The 22,966-nt window shown below is 37.4% G+C and overlaps 1 protein-coding gene across 4 annotated transcripts in view; it reads right to left on the bottom strand.

The window, feature by feature from the left end:
• Positions 1-840: 840 nt before the first annotated feature.
• Positions 841-22,966, bottom strand: part of RESF1 (retroelement silencing factor 1) — a 41,066-nt gene continuing 18,940 nt past the window's right edge. For 2 of the 4 annotated variants that reach the window (XM_046012143.1, XM_046012142.1), the window contains 3 exons: positions 15,854-20,906; positions 14,468-14,551; positions 10,770-11,500 (listed from right to left, as the gene is read on the bottom strand). In XM_046012143.1, the coding sequence (XP_045868099.1) occupies positions 11,337-11,500; positions 14,468-14,551; positions 15,854-20,849 (5,244 nt within the window). In that variant the 5' untranslated portion in view covers positions 20,850-20,906 and the 3' untranslated portion in view covers positions 10,770-11,336. Of the gene's footprint in view, positions 1,126-10,769; positions 11,501-14,467; positions 14,552-14,965; positions 20,907-22,966 lie in introns of those variants that run through there. The other 2 variants (XM_046012144.1, XM_046012145.1) reach the window with 2 other exon arrangements.

Genomic DNA, 22,966 nt, shown 5'->3' with positions numbered 1-22,966 from the left:
AAACAGGCATGATGCTAGGATTCTCCCAAAAAAACAGTTTTTTGAGAGGCTTCATACAGCATAGAAATTCCCTGTACCATTGGGCCCCCTGGGGCCTTCTGGCCTGAGGGGCAAGGCAGCTTGCACCACAGCCTGTGTATGCTGTAGAGCCTTCTCTTGCTTGAGGCTACTATACATCTGGAGTTATGTGAATTTCTTTATAAATTACTTAGGGCAGCATATCCATATATGGTGTATGCTGCCCACAAGCCCCGCAGAGGTTCTCCAAACACTGTGCCTCTTTCTTTGCAGTGCATGTTTTATTAAATCTCACAGAACGCTTATTCTTTTCTGTCAGGTCCAATCAGCATAATATCATCAAAGAAATGGACCAGTGTTCTACAGGATACCAAGATGACAAATTTCACTCCATAAAAGAAAGGAAAATGCTCAAAGGCAGATGTCTAGCTACGAGCAGGTATATTCATTGTTATATGTCCATGTCATAGAGGTTGAAAGAATTATGTCAGGAGGCCAGAGAACAGCCAGGTGCGGAGTCAACCCACAAGGGATCTCAGATAAGGCCTTAGACAGGCCCTACCAGGGTCCCACTGATAACTCACACAAACCTATGGGGATCCTAGTGACAGACAAATACACTTGTTAACACTGTACTACCCAAGAAGGAACATGTGGTCAAATAGCCACATGTAGCTATTTAACTTTAAATTAATTAAAGTTAAATAAAATTAAAAAGTCAGTTTCTTAAGAGACACAGGTAGCTAGCAGCTATATGGTTAGACCACATAGATATAGAACTATGGGACAATGCTGCTACATGAAGTGCTTCTATTCCAAAGTAGGAGGAGCCGGTGATCTTCTTAACTAGCCAACAGCTACACAGGTGAATGAACCAGTGCTCTCTCTCTGCTTTACATTTAATCATATCCAAGAATTTTTTCATAAAAGAATGGTCTATAGGATGTTGGAGTATACTAACCCAAAGGCTATATAAAAGAGTTACTCTTGGGGGGGGTACCTGGGGAGCTCAGTTGGTTAGGCATCCAACTCTTGGTCTCAGCTCAGGTCTTAATCTCAGGATCATGACTTCAAGCCTCATATTGGGTTCCATGGTGGGCATGGAGTCTACTTAAAAAAGAAAAAAAAAAGAGTTATTAGGGAAAATAGAGTCCCTTCAATAAATGCTGCTAGGGAGACTGGACAGCTGCTTACAGAAGAACGAAACAGGACCACTTTCTTATACCATACACAAAAATAAACTCAAAATGGATTAAAGATCTGAACAGAGATCTGAAACCATAAAACTTCTAGAAGAAAACACAGGCAGTAATTTCTTTGACAGCAGCCTTAGCAATACTTTTCTCAATATGTTTCTTCAGGCAAGTTAAACAAAAGCAAAAATAAACGACTGAAACTACACCAAAATATAATACTTTTGCATGGCAAAGCAAACCATCAACAAAACTAAAATGCAACCTATTGAATGGGAGATAATACTTGCAAATGGTATATCTGATAAAGGATTAATATCTAAAATATATAAATATAAAATATATAAAAACTTAATCATCTGGGCTTTCTCACCCCTAAAACACGGCTATATTGACTTCAGAGCACTTGGAATACCCAGGAAATTCATTGGAGGATTGTAAGAAGAATTTCCATAGTTGGAGGGAGACAGCATGACAGGAGTAAGGTATGTGGACGTGAATTGGTCAAGAGAAAAACTGTTATGCCATAGAGGGGAGGGAGTCCTTTCTGTGGGGAGAGGAAGAAAGAAGGATTGAGAGAGTACAGTGTTGGTTCACACAAGAAGAAAACCTCTCTGGACTACGGACTGGTGAGGAATAGGAAGTGGGGGTCACAAGTGTTTTGCAAAAAGTGTGTGGTCTGAGGTTTTGGAAATGCACAACTTTTGCCTGAATGGAGCCTGTGGCACGCACTCTGGGGGAGAAGGAGGGCACAGGCCAGAGAATGCACAAAGTGATGTTGGGATGTCCTGGATTGGACTGGGAAAGAATGTCCCCCTTCCTGGACGACATTTGGAAGTAGGCATATTGCCTCTTCAAGGACAAAACTCTGCAACAGCAAAAGGCTTCAATTGGCAGGGGACAGAGGTATATGCATACAGTGGATAACCTGGTCACTGCTTTTTACAGTGCTACAGCATAGATTCCATGTACTGCACAGGTGTGGACAGTTTTTCTGGGACAAAGGACACTAGACACAGCATGATGGGGAGGCTCTATTCCAGAGGAAGGAGTAGATCTGTGTGGTGCCACGTCCTTTAAGACTTTTTGAACCCCAGCTGTGTGCTAAAGATAAAATGCAGGAGAGCTGGGGTGCCAGGAGCACTGAGGGCCCTTGATTTTCTGTGAGGGCTTCCTAAACAGTTGGAGTTGTGACAGAGTGGGGTGGCACCATTTTACCCTCACCACCAACATGATCAGACTTCAGAGAACAACAGAGCATCCCCCAGTGAAGGCGGGAGCCACTTACACCAAACCCCATCCCCCTGTGCCTGGCAGGTGCATATTTACTAGGGCAGGACTTACTTTGACCCAGCACAGCGGGCCTATCCCCCAGAAGACCAGCACAGGCAGCACCCTGCATGCACCAAGTCTACTGACTATAGAGTGCTTTGAAATGTTACCTTCGGTTCTGGTGGAAATACGACTAGGCTGTATTTTTCTTTTTCTTTTCCCCCCTTGGAATCTGGCTTATAGTTTTTGGTCTGTTAGTTTTTTTTCATTTCCTTGTCTATTTTTTTGGATTCTTTTCTTCTATTTTTTCCTTTCTTTTTCTTTGGAATCAGGCTTATAGTTTTTTGATTGTCTATTTGGTTTTTTGGTTCCTTTTCCTTCTCTCTCTCTTTTTTTTTTTGGAGCAGTATTATTTTTTCCTTTTCTTTTTTCTCCCCCAGGATTATTTTATTTTCTTTATTTTTATTTTTTAAAAAGATTATTTATTTATTTATTTGACAGAGAGAGAGAGAGATCACAAACAGGCAGAGAGGCAGGCAGAGAGAGATGGGGAAGCAGGCTCCCCACCGAGCAGAGAGCTGGATGTGGGGCTCGATCCCAGGACCCTAGGATCACGACCTGAGCCAAAGGCAGAGGCTTTACCCCATTGAGCCCCCAGGTGCTCCCCCCGCCCCCCAGGATTATTTTAACAAATCAAGGCACACAAAGTTAAAGGTCCAAATACTCCTCATTGCAAGCAAAGAGGAACTCTGCAGAGGCCTGACCAGTGGGAAAGAGCAGCCAAAACACAATAGCACAGTGCACAGCATACACCAGAAACACTTCCTAAAGTGCCAGGCCCTGGACAGTGTATGACCCCTTTTTAATGCAGCATTACCATCAGGTGCAGGAAACATAACAAGCTTTCATAACATGCAAAAGACAGGAACTTAACCAAAATGACAAGATGGAGGAATTCTCCCCAATAGAAAGGTCAGGAAGAAATCACAGTCATGCACAAGCTCAAAACAGATATAGGCAATATATCTGAACAAGAATTTAGAACAATAATTTTAGTAATCATAAGACCACAAGCTGGACTTGAGTAAAGTATAGAAGACACCAAAAAAAAAAAAAAACAAAAAAAAAAAAACAAAAAAAAACCCTTGCAGAGATAAAGGACCTAAAAACTAGTCAGGGTGAAAAAAACTGCTGTAACTGGGGTGCAAAACCAACTGGATATAATCACAAGGACTGAAGAAGCAGAGGAGAGAATAGGTAAAATTATGGAAAATAATGAAACTTAAAAGAAGAGGGAAAGAAAACTATTAGAACACAAAGGTAGACTTAGGGAACTCAGTGATTCCATAAAGCAAAATAATTAAATAATCTCCATATCATAGGAGTCCCAGAAGAAGAAGAGCAGGAAAAAGGCAAAGATGGTTTATTTGAACAAATTATAGCTTAAAATTCCCTAATCTGGGGAAGGAAACAAACATTCAAGTCCAAGAGGCACATAGAACTCCCATCGAAATCAACAAAAATAGGTAATACCATGACATATCATAGAGAAACATGCAAAATACAAAGATAGAGAATTCTAAAAGCAAATACAGACAAAAGGTCCTTAATCTACAAGGGTAGACACATGAAGCTAGCACCAGACCTGTCCACTGAAACTTGGCAGGCCAGAAAGGAGTGGAAAGAAATATTCAATGTGCTAAATGGGAAAAATATGCAGCCAAGAATACTTTATCCAGCAAGGCTGTCATTCAGAATAGAAAGAGAGTTAAAGAGCTTCCAACACAAACAAAAACTGAAGGAATTCATGGACTCTAAACTAGCTCTGCAAGGAATATTAAAGGGGATGTATTGAGCAGGAAAGAGAGACTAAAATTAACAAAGACTAGAAAGAAAGAGACAATCTACAGGAACAGTGACTTTACAGATCATACTATGACACTAAATTCATCTTTCAATATTTACTCTGAAAGTAAATGGACTAAATGCTCCAATCAAAAGACACAGGGTATGACTGGATAAAAAACAAGACTTCTCTATATGCTGCTTACAAGAGACTCATTTTAGACCCCCAAACATCTCCAGATAGAAAGTAGGGGGTGGAGAACAATTTATCATGCTAATGGACATTAAAAGAAAGCTGGAGTAGCCATCCTTATATCAAACCAGATTACCAACAAAGACTGTAATAAGAGATGAAGAAAGACACTATATTATAATATAGGAGTCTATCCAAGAAGAAGATCTAACAACTGTATACATTTATGCCCCTAACTTGGGAGCAGCCAAATATATAAATCAATTAATAACAAACTTAGAGAAACTCACTGAAAATAATACAGTAATAGTAATAGTAGGGGACTTTAACACCCCACTCACAGAACTGTGAGCATCTCAGAAGATCAACCAGGAAACAAGGGCTTGGAATGACACACTGCACCAGATGGACCTACCAGGTATATTCAGACCACTTTATCCTAAAGCAGCAGAATACACATTCTTTTCAAGTACACATGGGACATTCTCCAGAACAGATCATATACTGGGTTACAAAAGAGGCCTCAACAGTACAAAAAGATTGAAATCATACCATACATAGTTTCAGACCACAATGCTATGAAACTTGAACCACAAGAAAGAATTTGGGGAGACCACAAGTACATGGAGGTTAAAGAATAAATGGGCTGGGGCGCCTGGGTGGCTCAGTGGGTTAAGCCGCTGCCTTCGGCTCAGGTCATGATCTCAGGATCCTGGGATCCAGCCCCGCATCGGGCTCTCTGCTCAGCAGGGAGCCTGCTTCCCTCTCTCGCTCTCTGCCTGCCTATTTACTTGTGATCTCTCTCTCTGTCAAATAAATAAATAAAAAATATTAAAAAAAAAAAAAAAAAAGAATAAATGGGCTAACCAGGAAATTAAAGAAGTAAAATATACATGGAAGCAAATGAAAATGAAAACACAATAGTCCAAAACTTTGGGATGCAGCAAAGGAGTTCCTAAAAGGGAAGTATATAGCAATACAGGCTTTCCTTGAGAAGGAAGAAAAGTCTCAAACAACCTAATCTTACATCCCAGCTGGAAAAAGAACAGCAAATAAAGCCTAAATCCAGCAGGAGATTAGATGATATAGAAATTAAATAAAACAGAACACATCAATGAAATTAGGAGCTGGTTCTTTGAAAGAATTAACAAAATCTATAAAACCCTAGCCAGACTGACAAACCATAAATGACTCAATCTCACAAAGCAAACTGGGGGTTGCTGGGGGGAGGTGGGGTTGGGAGAGAGGGAGGGGGTTATGGACATTGGGGAGGGTATGTGCTATCGTGAGTGCTGTGAAGTGTGTAAAACTGATGATTCACAGACCTGTACCCCTGGGGATAAAAATACATTATATGTTTATAAAAAAAAAAAAGAAAGGATGAATACCCAACTTTTGTAGCAACATGGACGGGACTGGAAGTGATTATGCTGAGTGAAATAAGTCAAGCAGAGAGAGTCATATATCATATGGTTTCACTTATTTGTGGAGCATGACAAATGACATGGAGGACATTGGGAGATGGAGAGGAGAGGGAAGTTGAGGGAAATTGGAAGGGGAGACGAACCATGAGAGACTATGGACTTTGAAAAACAACCTGAGGGTTTTGAAGGGGAGGGGGTGGGAGGTTGGGGGAACCAGGTGGTGGGTAGTAGGGAGGGCACGTATTGCATGGAGCACTGGGTGTTGTGCAAAAAACAATGAATACTGTTATGCTGAAAAAATAAATTAATTAATTAAAAAAACAAAACAAAACAAAACAAAAAAACCCTAGCCAGGCTTATCAAAAAGAAAAAAGGATCCAAATAAGTAAAATCACGAATGAAAGAGGAAAGATCACAACCAACTCCACAGAAATACAAACAATTTTAAGAGAATATTATGAGTAATTGTATGCCAACAAATTAGGCAAACTGGAAGAAATGGATCATTCCTAGAAACATATAAACTATCAAAACTGAAACAGGAAGAACTAGAAAGTCTGAATAGACCCATAACCAGCAAATAAATTCAATCAGTAACAAAAAATCTCCAATAATTTACCTTGAAATATCAGAAATGTGAAAGTAATGATGTTTGGGAAAATGGTGCCCTGAGAATGACTCCATTCCTCCCTAGAAGATATGCTGAGTTGACTCAGCCACTAAATGGTGTGTATTAATATTTCAAGACTGTTGCCTTGAAGGCTGGCCTTCAGGTAAAAGCTCCATGGAAACTGGCCATGTGCTTAAAGAAATCTATTCCTGCTCAGCCTAAAGACTTCCAACTCCCTACTCACACAGGCAAGGCAGGCCTCTCTACATACTCAGTGGCACAATCCAGAAACAAGATTCCCCCTTCTTGTTCTCCCTTATCCAATCCAGCAACAAGTTCCATTGGCTCTTCCTCTAGAATATAGATCCAAACTGTCTAGTACATTTTATATACTAGTGCTTAATACATATACATAAGGCTAACAGCTACCATATTGGACAGTAAGCCTTGTTTACTTTCTGGTTACCTGTATTTACGGCATGTTTACGCAGATTCTATAACTATCAAAATGCTATCAACTTGATCATTCTTAATCTTCCCTTGCAATGCTTTCTTAAAGGTGTATTCACACCCTTCTCAAGGCACCTTCCTAATCTTGAAGCATAATAATCTGATCATCAGTCTCAAGCTTTCTTCAGTATTTAAGAGGCTTGAGTTCTGATGGCCTGATGGCCGTTTTGATGTGACAGTCTTCATTTAAGTATACAGTATCACTGCAATCCTGATTCATATTCCATAATCTCTGCTCTGCAGCCTAAACTTAACATAGTAAGTTTCAAAAACTTTTCCGAGTCCTATTTTTAAATACTAGAGTTGGAAGAAAATGAACCTTGACTGCGTTCCTTTAAACATGGAAATAGTAACAGCAAATCAATATTATTTATGGTTCTATTATAATAACACATTACTTATGCTTCTTTCTCTGGACCCTTCTCTTGAAGAGAAATTCAATGAAAATTAGTTGATAAAGACAGTAGTTGGTTTTGGCCACTTTCATCTAGATAATAGATGGGCAAGAGAAGGCATTAACCTGGATTAAGGTAAGGTAATAAAAGGCATCCCAAAATCAGTAAGAAAACTTCTATAGTAATTGTTTTTTATCTCTCATTTCATCTCCCCAAACATTATGCCTCATATGAGTACTCACTGGTATTTGCAAACTTGCATCTTCTCCTTTTCTAGATTGGAGATTCCTAAGGAAATAACTTGTTTTACTTGTGTTTGCAGCTTCTATAATAGTACCATAGTTGCCACAAAGCTTCATACAATATAGGTACTTACTATTTGCAAATTTATCTCCGTCTCCAGGAAATAAGATACATGTAACATGCTAGTCCGCGTTACCATTTAGTTGGATTTTCCACTGCATTTTTCCTTTAAAATTGGTTTAATTGATGTGTTATTTCCCTGATCATTCTTTAGATGAATGTCCACTGATTTGATTTTCATCCTTGCATCTCACTTCTATTTTTAATTCCCTTCTTCCTGAAGGAAATTCATTGATCTTTATTTCATTGAGGGTGTTTGTCTTTCATTGTATCATGCATAAAGGAATATTTTACATAATACTGCCCTGAACCTCAAACACCTAAAAGACTGATTTTTTTAAAAAAGATTTTATTTATTTGACAGAGATCACAAGTAGGCAGAGGCAAGCAGAGAGGAGGAAGCAGCCTCCCTGCTGAGCAGAAAGCCGAGACTCTGGGATCATGACCTGAGTTGAAGGCAGAGGCTTTATTTAACCCACCTAGCCACCCAGGTGCCCCAAGACTGATTTTTTTTTTTTTACTACTTTATTATTATTTAAGAAGACTCCATGCTCAGCATGAAGCCCAAAGTGGGGCTTGAAATCACAACACTGACATCAAGACCTGAGCTAAGATCAGAGTTGGTTGGCCAGTCAGTTTTCCCTATTTTTAAATTTTTTTTTAAATTTTCATAGTCTATGCAGGCTTCTCTCAATCTTGTCCTGAAATTACTCTTTGAAATTCAGTATCATAAAATAATATTCATCGGTACCTATAAGGTTCTAGCCTGAACTTGTAAAAGCCACACCTAACATGAAAACATTAACAATTAAAGAATAATGACAGCAGCCAATTCAACACTGTTAACTACTTATATGTAACTCTAAATGCTTTATACTATTTAAGAAAAGCACTTGAAAGTTAATGTTGACTTTTCAGCAATGATGCAAGACTGAATATATTCATCTAATTGTGCTTGCTCCCCAATCACCACTGTAACCACTCTTTTCACAACGATCTTTAAATTGTGGAATGGAGATATTTATCAATATTTGTTCCATTAAATTCAAACATCTTAAGTGTTTTCATTTAAAAGTAAACCCATTGCATAGTTATTAAATAGCATTTTAATGAAAAATATGTATCAAAACCAAAAAAATCCATGAGAAGTCCAGCATTTTTTTCATTTTTGCAAATCTCTTTTAAGGTCTGACTTCATAGAACTCAGTTCAATCTCTTATCTACTTTTGCATTCAGCCTGTTGTTGACCTATGCTTTGGTTTGAATATATCAAGAAAATCTCAACTCACACATATAAATGGCTTTTTATGAGGATAAGTGTTTCGTATCTTTACCAGATCACGTATTTTCTTCAATACTGCACCAAAAGTTGACAGTTGATTCCTAAAAGGTTAGTTGCAACATGTAAGCTTGATGACAGTTATCTTTTTGCATTCTTCTATTAAAATCCATTGGTTTACCTGGCATTCTGAGTAGATCTCTCAACTTGCATTGGTCGTCAGAAAATACTGGTTCACACTAAGTTATGCAGATCATCCAAATATTGACACTTTAGCATACATCAAAAATAATTACATTCAGGGGCACCTGACTGGCTGTTGGTAGAGCATAAGACTTGATTTCAGGGTTGTGAGTTTAAGCCTCATGTTCCATGTGGAGCTTAAAGTATTTTAATTACATTCATTAATATTTCCGTGGAACTCATCAGAGATCTAGTAGTAGGATGCTATCAAACCTGGTCTCAGACACGTTTTTCTATTTTGGGAAGCTCTTTAGGGAGGCTCAAGTTTTATCATTTGACAGCAAGTATTTTTATTTTCCTTGAAATGTCAGGATGACATAGTTGAGAAAAATGTCAATGATTTCTTCAAGTAAAAATAATGTCCCACTGGACCAGTTCAATTTACAAGCCTAAAAATTACATTTTTTCCTCAATGGCCAGTGTACCATCATAGCTTGTACGTCTCTTCAAATTCTTCTGAAATGCAGTTTTCATCACTTAGGATATTTAAAAGATGTATACTCAAGGGTTGAGACTTAATAATATTAACAACTTAAATTTTATCAAAGACATTAAGACTTCCAAAAAAAAAAAATATCCTGCGAATTTCCAGCAGTAAAGAAAACAATGCTGAATATAATGACAGTAAGTTTGAAGCCATTGCCTTGACTGGTGCTATTGTGCCAGCAGTTTTCCCAACCACTGCTTTTCTAACTGAATCTTTTATTGACAGGAAACCATCAAATAGGTAAGATGAGCACAGATGCTTATTATTTTATGAGACACCCAGTCTTCTGAAGTCTTCAGAATACAGTTCTTAGACTTGTAATAAAATGCACATAAAAGTTACTATCTTAAGGATTTTTTTTTTTAGTATTTTATTTATTTGACAGAGATCACAAGTAGGTAGAGAGGCAGTCAGAGAGAGAGGAGGAAGCAGGCTCCCCGCTGAGCAGAGAGCCCAATGTGGGGCTCGATCCCAGGACCCTGGGACCATGACCTGAGCCGAAGGCAGAGGCTTTAACCCACTGAGCCACCCAGGCGCCCCTATCTTAAGGATTTTTAAATGTACAGGTCAATAGTGTTAAAAATATCCATACAATAGCAAAACTGAAACTATACTCTCACTGAACTCCCCATTTCTCCCTAGTCCCAGAAATGTATTTTTTAAATTAATATGTACTGTACATATAGCACTGAGATTTTATGAAAATAATCAACACTTTTCTAGTACCCATAAGGTGAAACCCAGAAACATTTTGCTTTCCATGCTTTCTTGCCATTTCCTGACCCTAGAAAAATGTTTGCTCTTCTTCTGAATGTAACCTGAAAATATTTACTCCTGACAGCTTAACTAAAATGTCTCCTTTTTAAAACACCCTTCTAAGATGTGTCCTGTTGTGAGGGAGGAAAATCAAACACAAACCATTATAATTTCATACATATATATTTTAAAAATAAATGTTTATTTCAAGTATGAAAAGTAATGTTTAAACATTATCCAAAAATTATGTCCAGCTTAACAAGTACAAAACAAGACTTCTGACAAAGTTTACAATTAGGTATAAAACACTTAAGAATATACTCTGACATTCACAGTGAGCATTTTTAAAAAATTAAGTATTGCTAATAAGCTTTAGAAATAAAAACATATTTACAGTCCCAGCTAAAATAAACAAGTACTTAACTGAGAACAGCCCTCCCTCAGGATGGATAGTTAGCATTTCAAAATAAAACAATGGTAAACTTTGTTCAATAATGTCAAAATTCAATACCTTGCAGTTTCCCTGAAAACTGCATCTATTTCTTATGCCTGGTACCCAGAGGTAAGGTCCTCAAGCCGTTTTAATTAAGTAATTTCAATGATATACGTAACTTAAGTGGTAACCAAACTCTCTTGAGAGATTTTATCATGGGTAATTCTGAGCATTTCCAGCAAAATACCCTGAACAGAAAATGGCACGAATTTTCTGGTGCCAATTAAAGAACCATCAAAAAAATTACCCTCAAAATTATTTTAAAGGACTGCTACCAAGGCTTCTGCTTCTCTTCTCCATATACATCTTTTTGTAGGTTTGAAACATTGCTTTTGAATCTTTTACTGGATTTTGTAGTGTCTCAAATCCATCTGCACTGAAGCTTCTCTTGGAGAGTCTCGAATTAGCCAAAACATTATCTAAGAAAACAGAAATTTTATTTATTACTCAGTATTAGTGACCAATATATAATTAAAATGAAGAGGGAAAACCTGCATTCCTATTTGGGATAAAATATCATTAACAAAGAGAGTTTGATAAACTGGGTTTTTGGGCAACCTTCTCTGGTCCCCTCTCTCGGCAGGAGCTCTGTACTATCATTCAATATACTTTGCTGCCCAAACAAACCCCAAACAAACAAAAACTATGGCTTTTTACCTACAGAATGATAAATTATGCACAAAGGGTATCTCGCCTCTCTTGTGGGGACTATTTTCTACTCTCATCCCATCTTCACAAGCCCAAGGCTATTCTGTTCTACTATCATTTGCACAATATTTAAGTGTGACCTTTTTAACAACTATCTAAACTAACAACATAAAAAGCATAAACCCTAGTCAGTTTCAACCAGTGAATGGAAAAGACAGTTTTAATATTTTGGCCTTGCTACACAAGTCTGTCATGTCTGTCATTTTTCTGTTAGACCATCTCAGCATTGCATTAGCTTCATTAACTTTTTGATGGGTTCAGTTTTTCCTAATTCTTTAATTTCTAGATGTGCCTCTATTTCTCAGTATCCATTCCCCCTATTCAGAATTCCCATGGTTTTCATTCCTTCTCTAAAAAGTCCATTCCTACTCTAGAAAGCCCAATCTTTTCTAGAATATAGTACCATTTTACCTTTTTCTGTTGCTCTAGTCCTTTTGGTTCTTTACATGATTCAAATTCTTATATGTCCTCAATAGCTTTCTTTTATGTCAGTAATACTGATACCCAAGATGGGTCCCTAAATCATTTCCAGTGGTTTCTGTCAGCGCCTCTTCTCTGAACCTTATCCTGACTTGATAGTTTCACAACTTGCTCCATCTACACTCCAATCTTTGCTACCAAATTTAGATGTACAATTATCTAAAGTTTCTTTGCATCTATTTGGGAGTTCATGACATTTGTTTTATCTTTCTTCACATTGGTTCAGTGTCCATATCTTCATCTTGGTATTTGTTCTTTCACACTTTCCCTGAATCTGAACCAGCTTTTTTGAATTACAGGTGCATTTTATTTGCCTTTACTTTTTAATTGAAATTAAATTGACATACAGTATTATATTAGTTTCAGGTACAACCTGGTGATTTGATCTTACACTTTTGACAGAGCTGTGCCTTGTACGTTGGCTTTTCTCTACCCTATTTCAGATCTCCTTGAGCTTGTCCCCCAGTCTCTATTTTTTTTTTCATCATGACTCTGGGTATTGCTGTTTATTCTACTTCAGTTTACTGCTCATCCTATTTGTGGATATATTTTCTAGTCAATCTGTGCAGGCATCTCTGTTTTCAGATTCAGATTCCAATCATGTCTCTCACTTAATCTACGAGGTAATGTCTTTCTTATTTCCAAGGACCTTTCTTGCCCAATCTCCATGCCCATTTTCATCTTCCTCGTTTTTAAATTCCTGTGTTCCAACTCTGGAAGTGTTTTCTACTCTCAGGACTCTTAAAATTCATTTTCTCCCTTTTCAGCTGTTTTCTTGTTCTCATTAAGTGTGCATTTCTTCCTTCTTTGAGTCTTCAATTCTACTCATTGTTTTCCTATATGCACCTTTAATGTATAGACTCAATTTCTAAAAATTGTATTTAAGCTCTCTTCTCAATTTTGTCACACTTCCTCTCTTTTAAGAAATGTGCTTCTTCTGAGAGGAGGGGGGGTAGGGAGAGGGTGGTGGGGTTATAGACAAATTGGGGAGGGTATGTGTTATGGTGAGCGCTGTGAAATCTGTAAACCTGGAGATTCACAGATCTGTACCCCTGGGGCTAATAATGTTTATAAAAAATTTTTAAAGAATTATAAAAAAAAATTAAGATGAGAGAAAAAAAAATGTGCTTCTTAATTGTTGCTTATGGTGAAAATCTGCTTCTCTCCATCTTCATGGAATTCTAAACCCTTGTCTTTGCATATTCAATTAACCAAAACAAAGCTAAAACTCCTGAACCCTAGCTCCTAATTCTCAGTGCAAAACCCTAAAAACCAAGCACATTCATTTCACTAATTAAATCAGATACTGAAAGCTCTGGTTTTTCTGGTTGGCCCTCAGCCCAAATCCCCTTCCCTGTAAAGAAATAAATTTTAACTAGGAGGCTCAGTCTTATCATCAAAATAATTCAGATTCCACACTTAATTAACTTTGAAAAGGGACCAATTTCAAGTGCCTACTCACTTACTAGTCATGGAATTTCAGTTAAATGATCTAACCTCCCATTGATAAAATGGGGACACCCCTGTCTACCTGGATTTGAGAATTAAATGGATTAACTTGTAAATCACCCAACCCGGGCTGGCAAACAAGGACATGGCCTTGTAGGCCAAGCCCAGCCTCTAGCCCAATATCGTTGAAACACAGCCCATACTCATTCACTTGTTATTCTAGTGTTATTTTCTCACTAGTGTCAGAGACGAGTATTTAGGAGACCTTATGTTCTGCAAAACCTAGTATTTACTATCTAGTCCTACAGGAAAAAAGTATGCCAAGACCTTAACTCATGATAAGAAACATCTTCTTTTAAAGAGGAACCGTTTCCCTCTCTACAGTAGGACAGAAAATATCGAATCGGCGCCTGGGTAGCTCAGTTGTTAAGCATCTGCCTTCGCCTCAGGTTATGATCTCAAGGTCTTGGGATCAAGCCCCATATCGGGTTCCCTGCTCAGCAGGAGGCCTGCTTCTCCCTCTTTCACTCCTCCTGCTTGTGTTCCCTCTCTTGCTGTGTCTCTGTCAAATAAATAAAATCTAAAAAAAAAAAAAAAGGAAAGGAAAATATCTTCCTACTACTCACACAAATATTTAATCACTAAAAATATGGATGAAAAACAAAATTTCACAAGTTTCATAACTACAATCTAGCTTCTACATAACCAAGTGCCCAATAAACAAAAGTTTAAATAGATGATGGTTTTACCTATTTCTTGGCTGGCTTCTGGCATCCTTTTCTCCTCAGTTACACCTTTTAACCAGTCTTCTTTTGTACTTTTTATTCCTGAAACTAAATATTCATTTTCAGATCTCTAGAAATTGCTATTCATCTCTCTTTTAGTACTATAATGAAAATCATGTAAGCATAAAATAGAGATTAAAAGGTAATATATTCACATATAATGCAAGTCTAAAAGAAGCCTGAAAAAAACGCTCTCTTCCATTTCAAGTGCCTGAATATCACATAAATGGAAAAGAAATTGTTTTAAAAGTTTATCTTCACTATGGAATTATGTTTCTCCCACTTAGGCTGAACATCAACGAATCTCAAGGTACTTAAGGGTTCATGAGACAGAGAAAAGTCACTCCCACTGCCCCCCACCCACTTCTAATGTTGTTACACCTGTGCCTCAGTTTCCAAAGATCTACTTACATAGCCAAGTGAAATCATTTACAATACTTTACAAACTGAATTTTATATTGATTTTTATCATATATCCCTACCTCCTTTCAAGAAAAGGTACCTTGTATTTATATCGTAATTTTATGTGCCCCAACAGATACCATCTAAACATCCTCATGGGAGGAACTAAACATCATGGGAGAAATTAAGATTGCCATTCAAATCATTTAGTTCTCCCATCTGAATTTCTAAACACAAGGTTTGTATGTAATATCCACAACCCCTAAATGTTTCCTGACCATCATAAAAAATTAGTCCTCCATTTTCTCCTTCCTTCCTGACACTCCACTGAAAATTCTATTACTCAGCAGCTCACAGTCATGCTTAATGTTCTGGCTTTGGTAACTTAATACTGGACAATACTACTTCCACGGTCCTCCCATTTCAAGATTTCAAGAGCAGACTACACAGTAGCACTTTTTTGTTGTAACACAGTCACCAACTAATTTAAAGATGACAGTAAGCTGAGCCATTTCCCTATGTATGAGAAGTTTTCACTAATACGTAACAATTATCTCCTCATATTTAGACAGACAAAATTTTCAAGTTCACAGGGCTTTGAAATTCCAAGCCCAAATGACAATCAACAAAATACTTGAAATAGTATTTAACATTTTTCTAAGCACAAAAACCGTTTATCATAATATAGGCTTCTAGATGCAAAAGGAAATCTTTGTATTTGGCAAACTTCCAATTTTATATACCTCTAAATATAAATTGACAATTTACAGTAAGGGGGAAATAAATACTGCCCAAATGATCCACTGATTTACAAAAACAAATACCAAGCAACAGCAAATTCATTTAAGTCTTTGCTAGCTACCCACATGGCTTAAGTAGTGCTAACCTACTTGTTCACCTATAATGCCTGACAATGTTCCAGACACCATGAAGAAAATCATACTAGACCTTGCACAGGCGCTTGCTCCTTCCTAGGACAAGGCTGCAGATCCTTCCAGTCATGAACAGAATTTGTATTCTTCATCAGTCCATCTGGACATAATTTAAATTCCAGCATGCTTCGTTTTTCTGTGGCATCTTTCACAGGTAAGAGGCTCTGAAGTTTATTTTCCAGTCTCTTCTCTTTACTAAGCTTCCTGGGTGAACTCTCTAATTTTGTGAGACAAATGCTCTCATGCTCAGTACATTTAAATGCAACTCTGTTCAGATACAGTTTCCTTTGATCCTTCGACTGGGGAGTCATTTGACTGAACTCCACTTCACTGTTTATGTTGCCTGAAGTTTGGTCTAACTTGGTTTTATCAATCCACATTTTATCAGGTTGCTTTCCACCAGCTATACCCTTAACACTTCTTGAAACGTATGTTTTAGATTCCTCAGAATGAATTTTGAGGTTTTTACCATGGCTTGAATAAATATTTAAGGATTCCTTAGAAGTCTGTACACTGCTGTTAGGTCTCTCATTTGATTTCCCAGAACTCCCAACCTGCATGGGAAGTTTACTGGACTTCATGTATTGAGAATCACATGGTACGTTTCTCACATAGCTTTTCTTTGATGCATTGCTACCCACTGCTTCTTTGTGCTTCTGCCTTTGCAAATACTCCTTTGATGTCAGAACTCTACTAACTTTAGATGAACTATCTTTAGAAACTGAGGACTTAACATGTGATACTACCTTTCCTTTAACCCTAGCTCTTTCATTTGTAATTGAGGAAAAATTACATAATTTAAAGGTACCATCTCCCATACTTTTATTCTGCTCCCGTTCGTATTTCTTCCTCTTTATCTTTGAATCAAGTATGCTCCCATCATCTAACTTCCTTTTTTCCAAAACTTTTTGTCTTAAGCCACCTGCTTTCAATTTTATTTTCTCTGGGGATAGTGACTGTACCAAAGAACCATTCTTCATATGTAGATCTTTATTTTTACTTGTCAAAAACCCTACCTTTGGTTTTAGTGGACGTAAGTTTTGCGCCATGAGCTTCTGTTGCAGGCTCTCTTGAGAAAATTTTGTCATTTTATTACTGGTATTAAAAGTTACCTCGTGAAACTGTAGTTTTCTTTTTCTTTTGTGACTTTGCATGGAATCTAGTTTTTTATCACCTTTAGGTAACAACTGACCTGATACTTCCTGTTCTTTCTTCACTGATTTATGATGGTTTTCTTGGGGCATATCATTTCTATTTTCGCCTCGCTCTATTTCAGAAAAATGTTTTTTTGCATCTGGAGAAGTCGAAGGAATTTCTGGGCTGTTATTAAGAGAACTATTACACCCAATAGGTACATTTCTATCAGAAGTTCTTTCTTCTTGTTCACAACTGTTAATCTTTGAAGGAGAACACTGATTTTCCCCCTTTTCTTCTTTTGAAATTGAATTGTTGATGGAACTACACTGACACTGGGGTACTCCTTCATAAGCCATAGACAGCCACCCCAGTGCACAGCAACCGACATCGTCTTTCTCTGAATCCACTACGGTATCACCAGTCTTCCCATCTGTGTCTGCTTGTGGGTCACATTGGCTGCTCCCTTTTTTTATAGGATCTTCTTTCTGATGTTCCATCAACTTGTCTACCTCACAGAGTTGATCATCATGTTCAGGAAATAATTCTCTCATTTGCTCTGAGTTTAATATTGTAATTTGTATTTGGTCTGTTGAGTTCTTAGAGTCGCAACCAGTTTTATCACAAGTTTGATCTTTCAATATTTGGTTTGTTATTTGCTGGGTCACAGAACCCTCATGTGTGTTCACAGCTTCAATACCATAGGGAAATTCTTTTAAGAGTTCTGACAGCTGATCATGTAGGTATAAGACAGGTGCTTTATCATTGAGAATTTCACTTCCCAGAGGATCTTGGGCAGTGTAACTGCCAGACATGTCAACTTCCTGAAGACAACTATCCTGCTGAATAGCTGACAATGAACACGTATCATTAGCTGTGCTTTCTTTTTTAGTGATATGGTCCATGTTACTCTCTAGAATTCCACTATCCACTTTAACATACTTCGATGATGACTCTGGAGGTTGCAGAGATTCTGCCTGAACATCTGTGAACTGTGAAAAATTATCATTCTGAAAACCAAAGTCTTTATTTTCAGTGAGGCTGTCTATTTGTTCTTTTTGCTGTTCTTTAGTAATCACTTGATTAGGTAGAGATTTCTGTGGCTCAACCCTTTTCAAAGGAGGCACGTTAAATATCTTTGCTATTTGCGAATTGTAAGATGTATCACCTTCAACAAGAGAACAAATATTATCAATATGTAACGTATCACCACTAACAATATCAGTGTTCCTTGACTTGTATGAGGCTTGCTGTTCACTCACAGAACATTGGGTATCTGGTTCTAACTTGATACACTTCTCTTGATTGCTATTAGATGTATCTTCTGAGTTAGGTGACTCACTTTGCTCTTCCTTCTGAATTGGTGAGAACTTCTTTGTGTCTGTTGAGGTACCGGCTACTGGTTCATTAAGATTAGCTTTCAAAGCAGCAGTAACACTTGTATTTTCATTTTCTGCCAACTGATTTTGTAAGCTACAAACACTGCCTTCCTTAATAACTGGATACAGTGTTTCAGTTACAGCTTCAGGTGTTATTCCTTTGGCAGACAATGTTTTGACATCTGAAAGAATTAAGGGAGACACCACAGCGACCTGAAGTTCTGTTCCCTTTGTAACAGCTGCACTGGAAGACTCATAATTCTGTACTACTGTTGACAAAGTTGTTTCTTGTGAGGTGTTCACCTTCTTACTATGAGAATTTCCTATAACCGAAAATGGACTCTTATCACAGGTTTCCATAGGCTTTGAAACTCCAACTACTGTTCTGTTTTTTGACTCATTATACTGTTTTTCCTCTGTAGGTTCTGAAGGCTTTTTCCACAGAGAAAGACATGTTGCTAACAATTCCATAGAAAAGTGATTGTCACTGTCAGAAGGCATTCCACTTGTTGAGGATTTATGCTTGAGGAAAATGGAGTTGTCTAAAACCCTTGCATTTAGATTACAAGTACTTGGAGTTTCCATGGTTTTCAAAGTTGGGCAGTTACCAGTGATTTGGGTATTTGGGTTAATTTCAAAACTATGTGGCTTAGAACCCTGAATAGTTTCACTAGTTTCACTAGCATTTTTTAGTAATTTCTCCTGAGGTTGATCTCTACATGTAAGCAGACTGAGAATTAGCGTATTTTTATTTGGGTATTTTGAAACATATTCCTCAAAGGATGTAGACTGAGGAACACTAGTCGTTTCAGAATTTGTTGGCACATTTAGTTCAACATTGACATTTCCTGATGCAATCTGGGTGTTACTTAATGTTGCCTGGGTAATCTCAACAGTTGATGCCTTTAAAGAAGTCCTAACTTTTAAATCATGTAACTGGTCTGGCATAGGCAACTTTTCTGAACAGACAGAATTCAGTAAAACAGAATTCACTTGGTTACAATTTCCCCAGTTTGGGTCCTGAATGTTGGAATTCATTCTGTTGTGTGTTCTATTTGTTTCTTTTGCAGATTCTATTATGGTTCGTGGTTGATCCTCTTTAGTCACCAGGGTCACCTGTGGTCCAGACTGGATTTGGGCAGTTTGTTTCAGAGATAATTCAGAAGTTGGAGCTAATTCATTATAAGAGGTATCAGTTGTTTTAATACAACCTGCTGCCATCAGAAGATTTTTATTAATTTTAATTTTCCTTGCAAGTTCTGAGAACTTCTTTTTTATTTCTACTAATGTTTTAATATCCCTCACTAACTTTTCTTTTGTGGCACTTGTGTCCAGTACTTGATTTGAAGTTAGATCACAGTCTCTTCTTCTCTCTTGATTATTTTGAGCAAGGGCCTGAACACCATCCACAGAAGATCTAACAGATTCATTAAAAGGCTGAGTGACATTGGTATTTACTTTCAAGTTACAGGAATTTCCAACTGTGCTGACATTTTCATTAAGGTTTTGCCAATGCTGCTGAAAGCTTCTAGAGTAGTCTTTCCTCATTTCAGGTAAGTGCAGTTCCTGACTCTGAGGAATGTCCACAGAAGCCTGTTTAATAACATGCTGAGTACTCTGCAAAGGCTGGCTTGTGTATCTACAGTCATAAGGAGGAGGCAGAGGTCTTTTGTCAGTCTGAGTAACTGCATATTGATAGGACTGTATAGCTGCAGTCTGCTTTGACTGTAAAGTCTGTGGAGAATCTGGAGGGTGAACATTTTTAATATGCAATGATGTAGATGGCACAGAGGTTTGTTTTTGAAAAGTAGGATCTTGCAAAAAGCTTTGTGATGAGTAACTGTATTGCTTTGGAAGTGGTCTGTAATCTGGATACGTCAGTCCACTGGATGTATACTGTGGTGCCCAATCAACCTGTCGTTCTGATAAAGATGGGTTAAGTCCTGGGGCTCCTTGATAAGTTACAGGAACTCTTGCAGAATTAGAAGGGATCATTTGTAGTTGCACAGAATAGGAGTCTGATGTTACAAACTGATTCTGTAGTGCATGTATACTAGGTGTATTAGTTCCAAAACCAGTCTGATGGGACATAGTTGCGCCTGCATGAGAAAGCATAGGATTTCTCATTGGTGAGTTCAACCATACATTTTGGGTAACTCCTGAAGACTTTTGCAAATTGTGATTTAGTTGTTTGGATCCTTTAACATTTGCATATGTGATTCGTTCTACTGAAGTTTGTGAGGCCACAAGTGTCCCATTATGCATATCAGGAAAAGGGATTTGCTGAGGAGTTGTGTAATTCCTGATATTTAGCAGTGGCTGTGAAACTGGATTTGAAATACCAAGAATACATGCTTCTTGGTTACTTCCAGGATAGTTTAAAGAACTTTGAGATGTTGTGTTAAGTGTATTTATTAAAGCCTGCTCCAAAAAACATGACTGCTTTTTAGGATACTGTGGTGGTAAGGTGACATTCTCTGGTTTTGCATTCCAATTCATTGCTGATTTGATGTAGCAGCAGTGTGTTAACAGTCAGTTGCTTTGAATGTCAGGAATCTGTAGGAAATAAACATCTTTTATTAGAATTGTGGCCGTATAACAATCCCAAGAAAAGTAATTTACCTTAACACCAATGCTATGTCTATCGTTAATTCCAGACACCTCAGACCAAAGATTCATATTTAATTTGGGGAAGAGAAACAAAGAAAAGAGCAAAAGAGGATACAATAAAAAACTATGTCAAAGATCAAGAAGATTTCTGGGGTGTTTTACAGGAATTCATTCTACATTATACAGTTAAGTATTTTGTTTGTTACACTGAAGTGGCAATTACTTTCTGCTATTATTTATTTTAATAGGCTCTTTATTATAAGTAACCCATGCTCACTGAAGCAAACACAAAGTTCAAACACATGGTAAAAAGTCCATTGTCTAACTCCCTAGGGGTGTCCATTGTTAAATTTCCTTTCATGAAATTTTATACACAAAAAAACAAACACATAAAACCTTATCTTTTTGTCTGATTTTCATTACCATACCTGGAATACCTTTATCATTTCACTATAAATATATTAACTTCACTGTATAACATTAAAGTTTTTGGGTATATCCCCATTTAACCAGTCCTCTACTGACTTAAGTTTAAACAGTCCTCTATTTGTTTTTCTTATGTTTTTGCACTTATAAACTATACTACCCTAACCATTCTTGTATTTAGGCTTTTATGTTTCCGAAAATTCTTAGAAATGAGATCAGTGTGTCAAAGGACATTAAAAATAAACAGTGACAAACTGCCTTCCTAAATGGTTAAAAATAATTTACACTCACCAACAGTATATTGATAAATTTAAAAAGTCAAATCTATAACCATAATAAATGAAGACAAATTAAAATAACAATTAAACAAACTTAACTTAAACATAGTAATAGTACATCCCAAATGCAGGCCATTAACAGATCACCCAAGGCAGACACTCCTTCCAAGCACACATGGAATTTTTACCAATATGACCATCTAACTGAGCCATAAACTTCAAATTTCAAAGAATTATGGGGGGGGGGGGAAGTAACCAGGAAATTGCCAAATAACTGAGAAATAAGGAATGTACTTTATACTTATATAGAGAGAAAAAGTGCTCTGGTGCATCTTCCTCTACTTAGGATACCAGTCCTACTGAATCAGAGCCCCACCCTTATGATGTCATTTAACCTTAATTACCTCCCTAAAGGCCCTATCTCCAAATAGTTACATTAGGGGATAAGGCTTCAACCTATGAACAGGGAAAAGAGGGACACACAATTCAGTCCATAACTTGCTTACACTCATGTTCATGTAACACTTGAGGATAATTCATAGCGTAAATAACTTTAAAAAGAAGACTGAAAGGGGGGCCTGGTTGGCTCAGTTAGCAGGGCTTGTGACTCTTGATCTCAGGGTTGTGAGTCTGAGCCCCACGATGGGTGCAGAAATTACTTAAGATCTTTAAAAAATTAATTAAAATAAAATGAAATGAAATGACTGGGAAACAATTCCCATATTTATCACAAGCAGAGTAATAAGTTAACCCAAGGAAAGAAATGATGAGTGAAATAAACAAAATAATGAATGCAAATGTAGAGGTTCAGCAAGTCACAAGGTAATTCTTTAAAAAGAATAAAAATCAGTAAGCCTCTGACAATACTGATCATGACCTTTTTAAAGTACAATACTGGCAGTGGTGGGGGGTTGGAGTGGGGTGGGCACCTCAGTTGGGGTAAGTGGCCAACTCTTGGTTCCAGTTCAGGTCATGATCTCAGGGTTGTAAGCCCCCACATCTGGCTTCCTGCTCAGCTGGGGAGACTGCTTGTGTATTCTCTTTCTCCCTCTCTTTCTCTGCCTCTAGCCCAGCTTGCATGCACCCACTTACTCTATCTTTAGAATCAATCAATCCCTCTTTAAAAAGTACAATATTGGGAATAGAGACTACCACTAGACCCTATAGATTTAAAATAACATTATTATTCTGAAAAATTCTACTCCAATACATTTCAAATTTAGGTGTAATACAGAAATTCTTCAAAAAAATACATCTAGCCAGGAAAAATACCACATAATTAAGTATCTTTTCACAAAGAAA

Source organism: Meles meles, chromosome 7 (genome assembly GCF_922984935.1).
Source record: "Meles meles chromosome 7, mMelMel3.1 paternal haplotype, whole genome shotgun sequence".
Classification (NCBI taxonomy): Eukaryota; Metazoa; Chordata; class Mammalia; order Carnivora; family Mustelidae; genus Meles; species Meles meles.
This window is presented reverse-complemented; position numbering and strand designations above follow the sequence as displayed.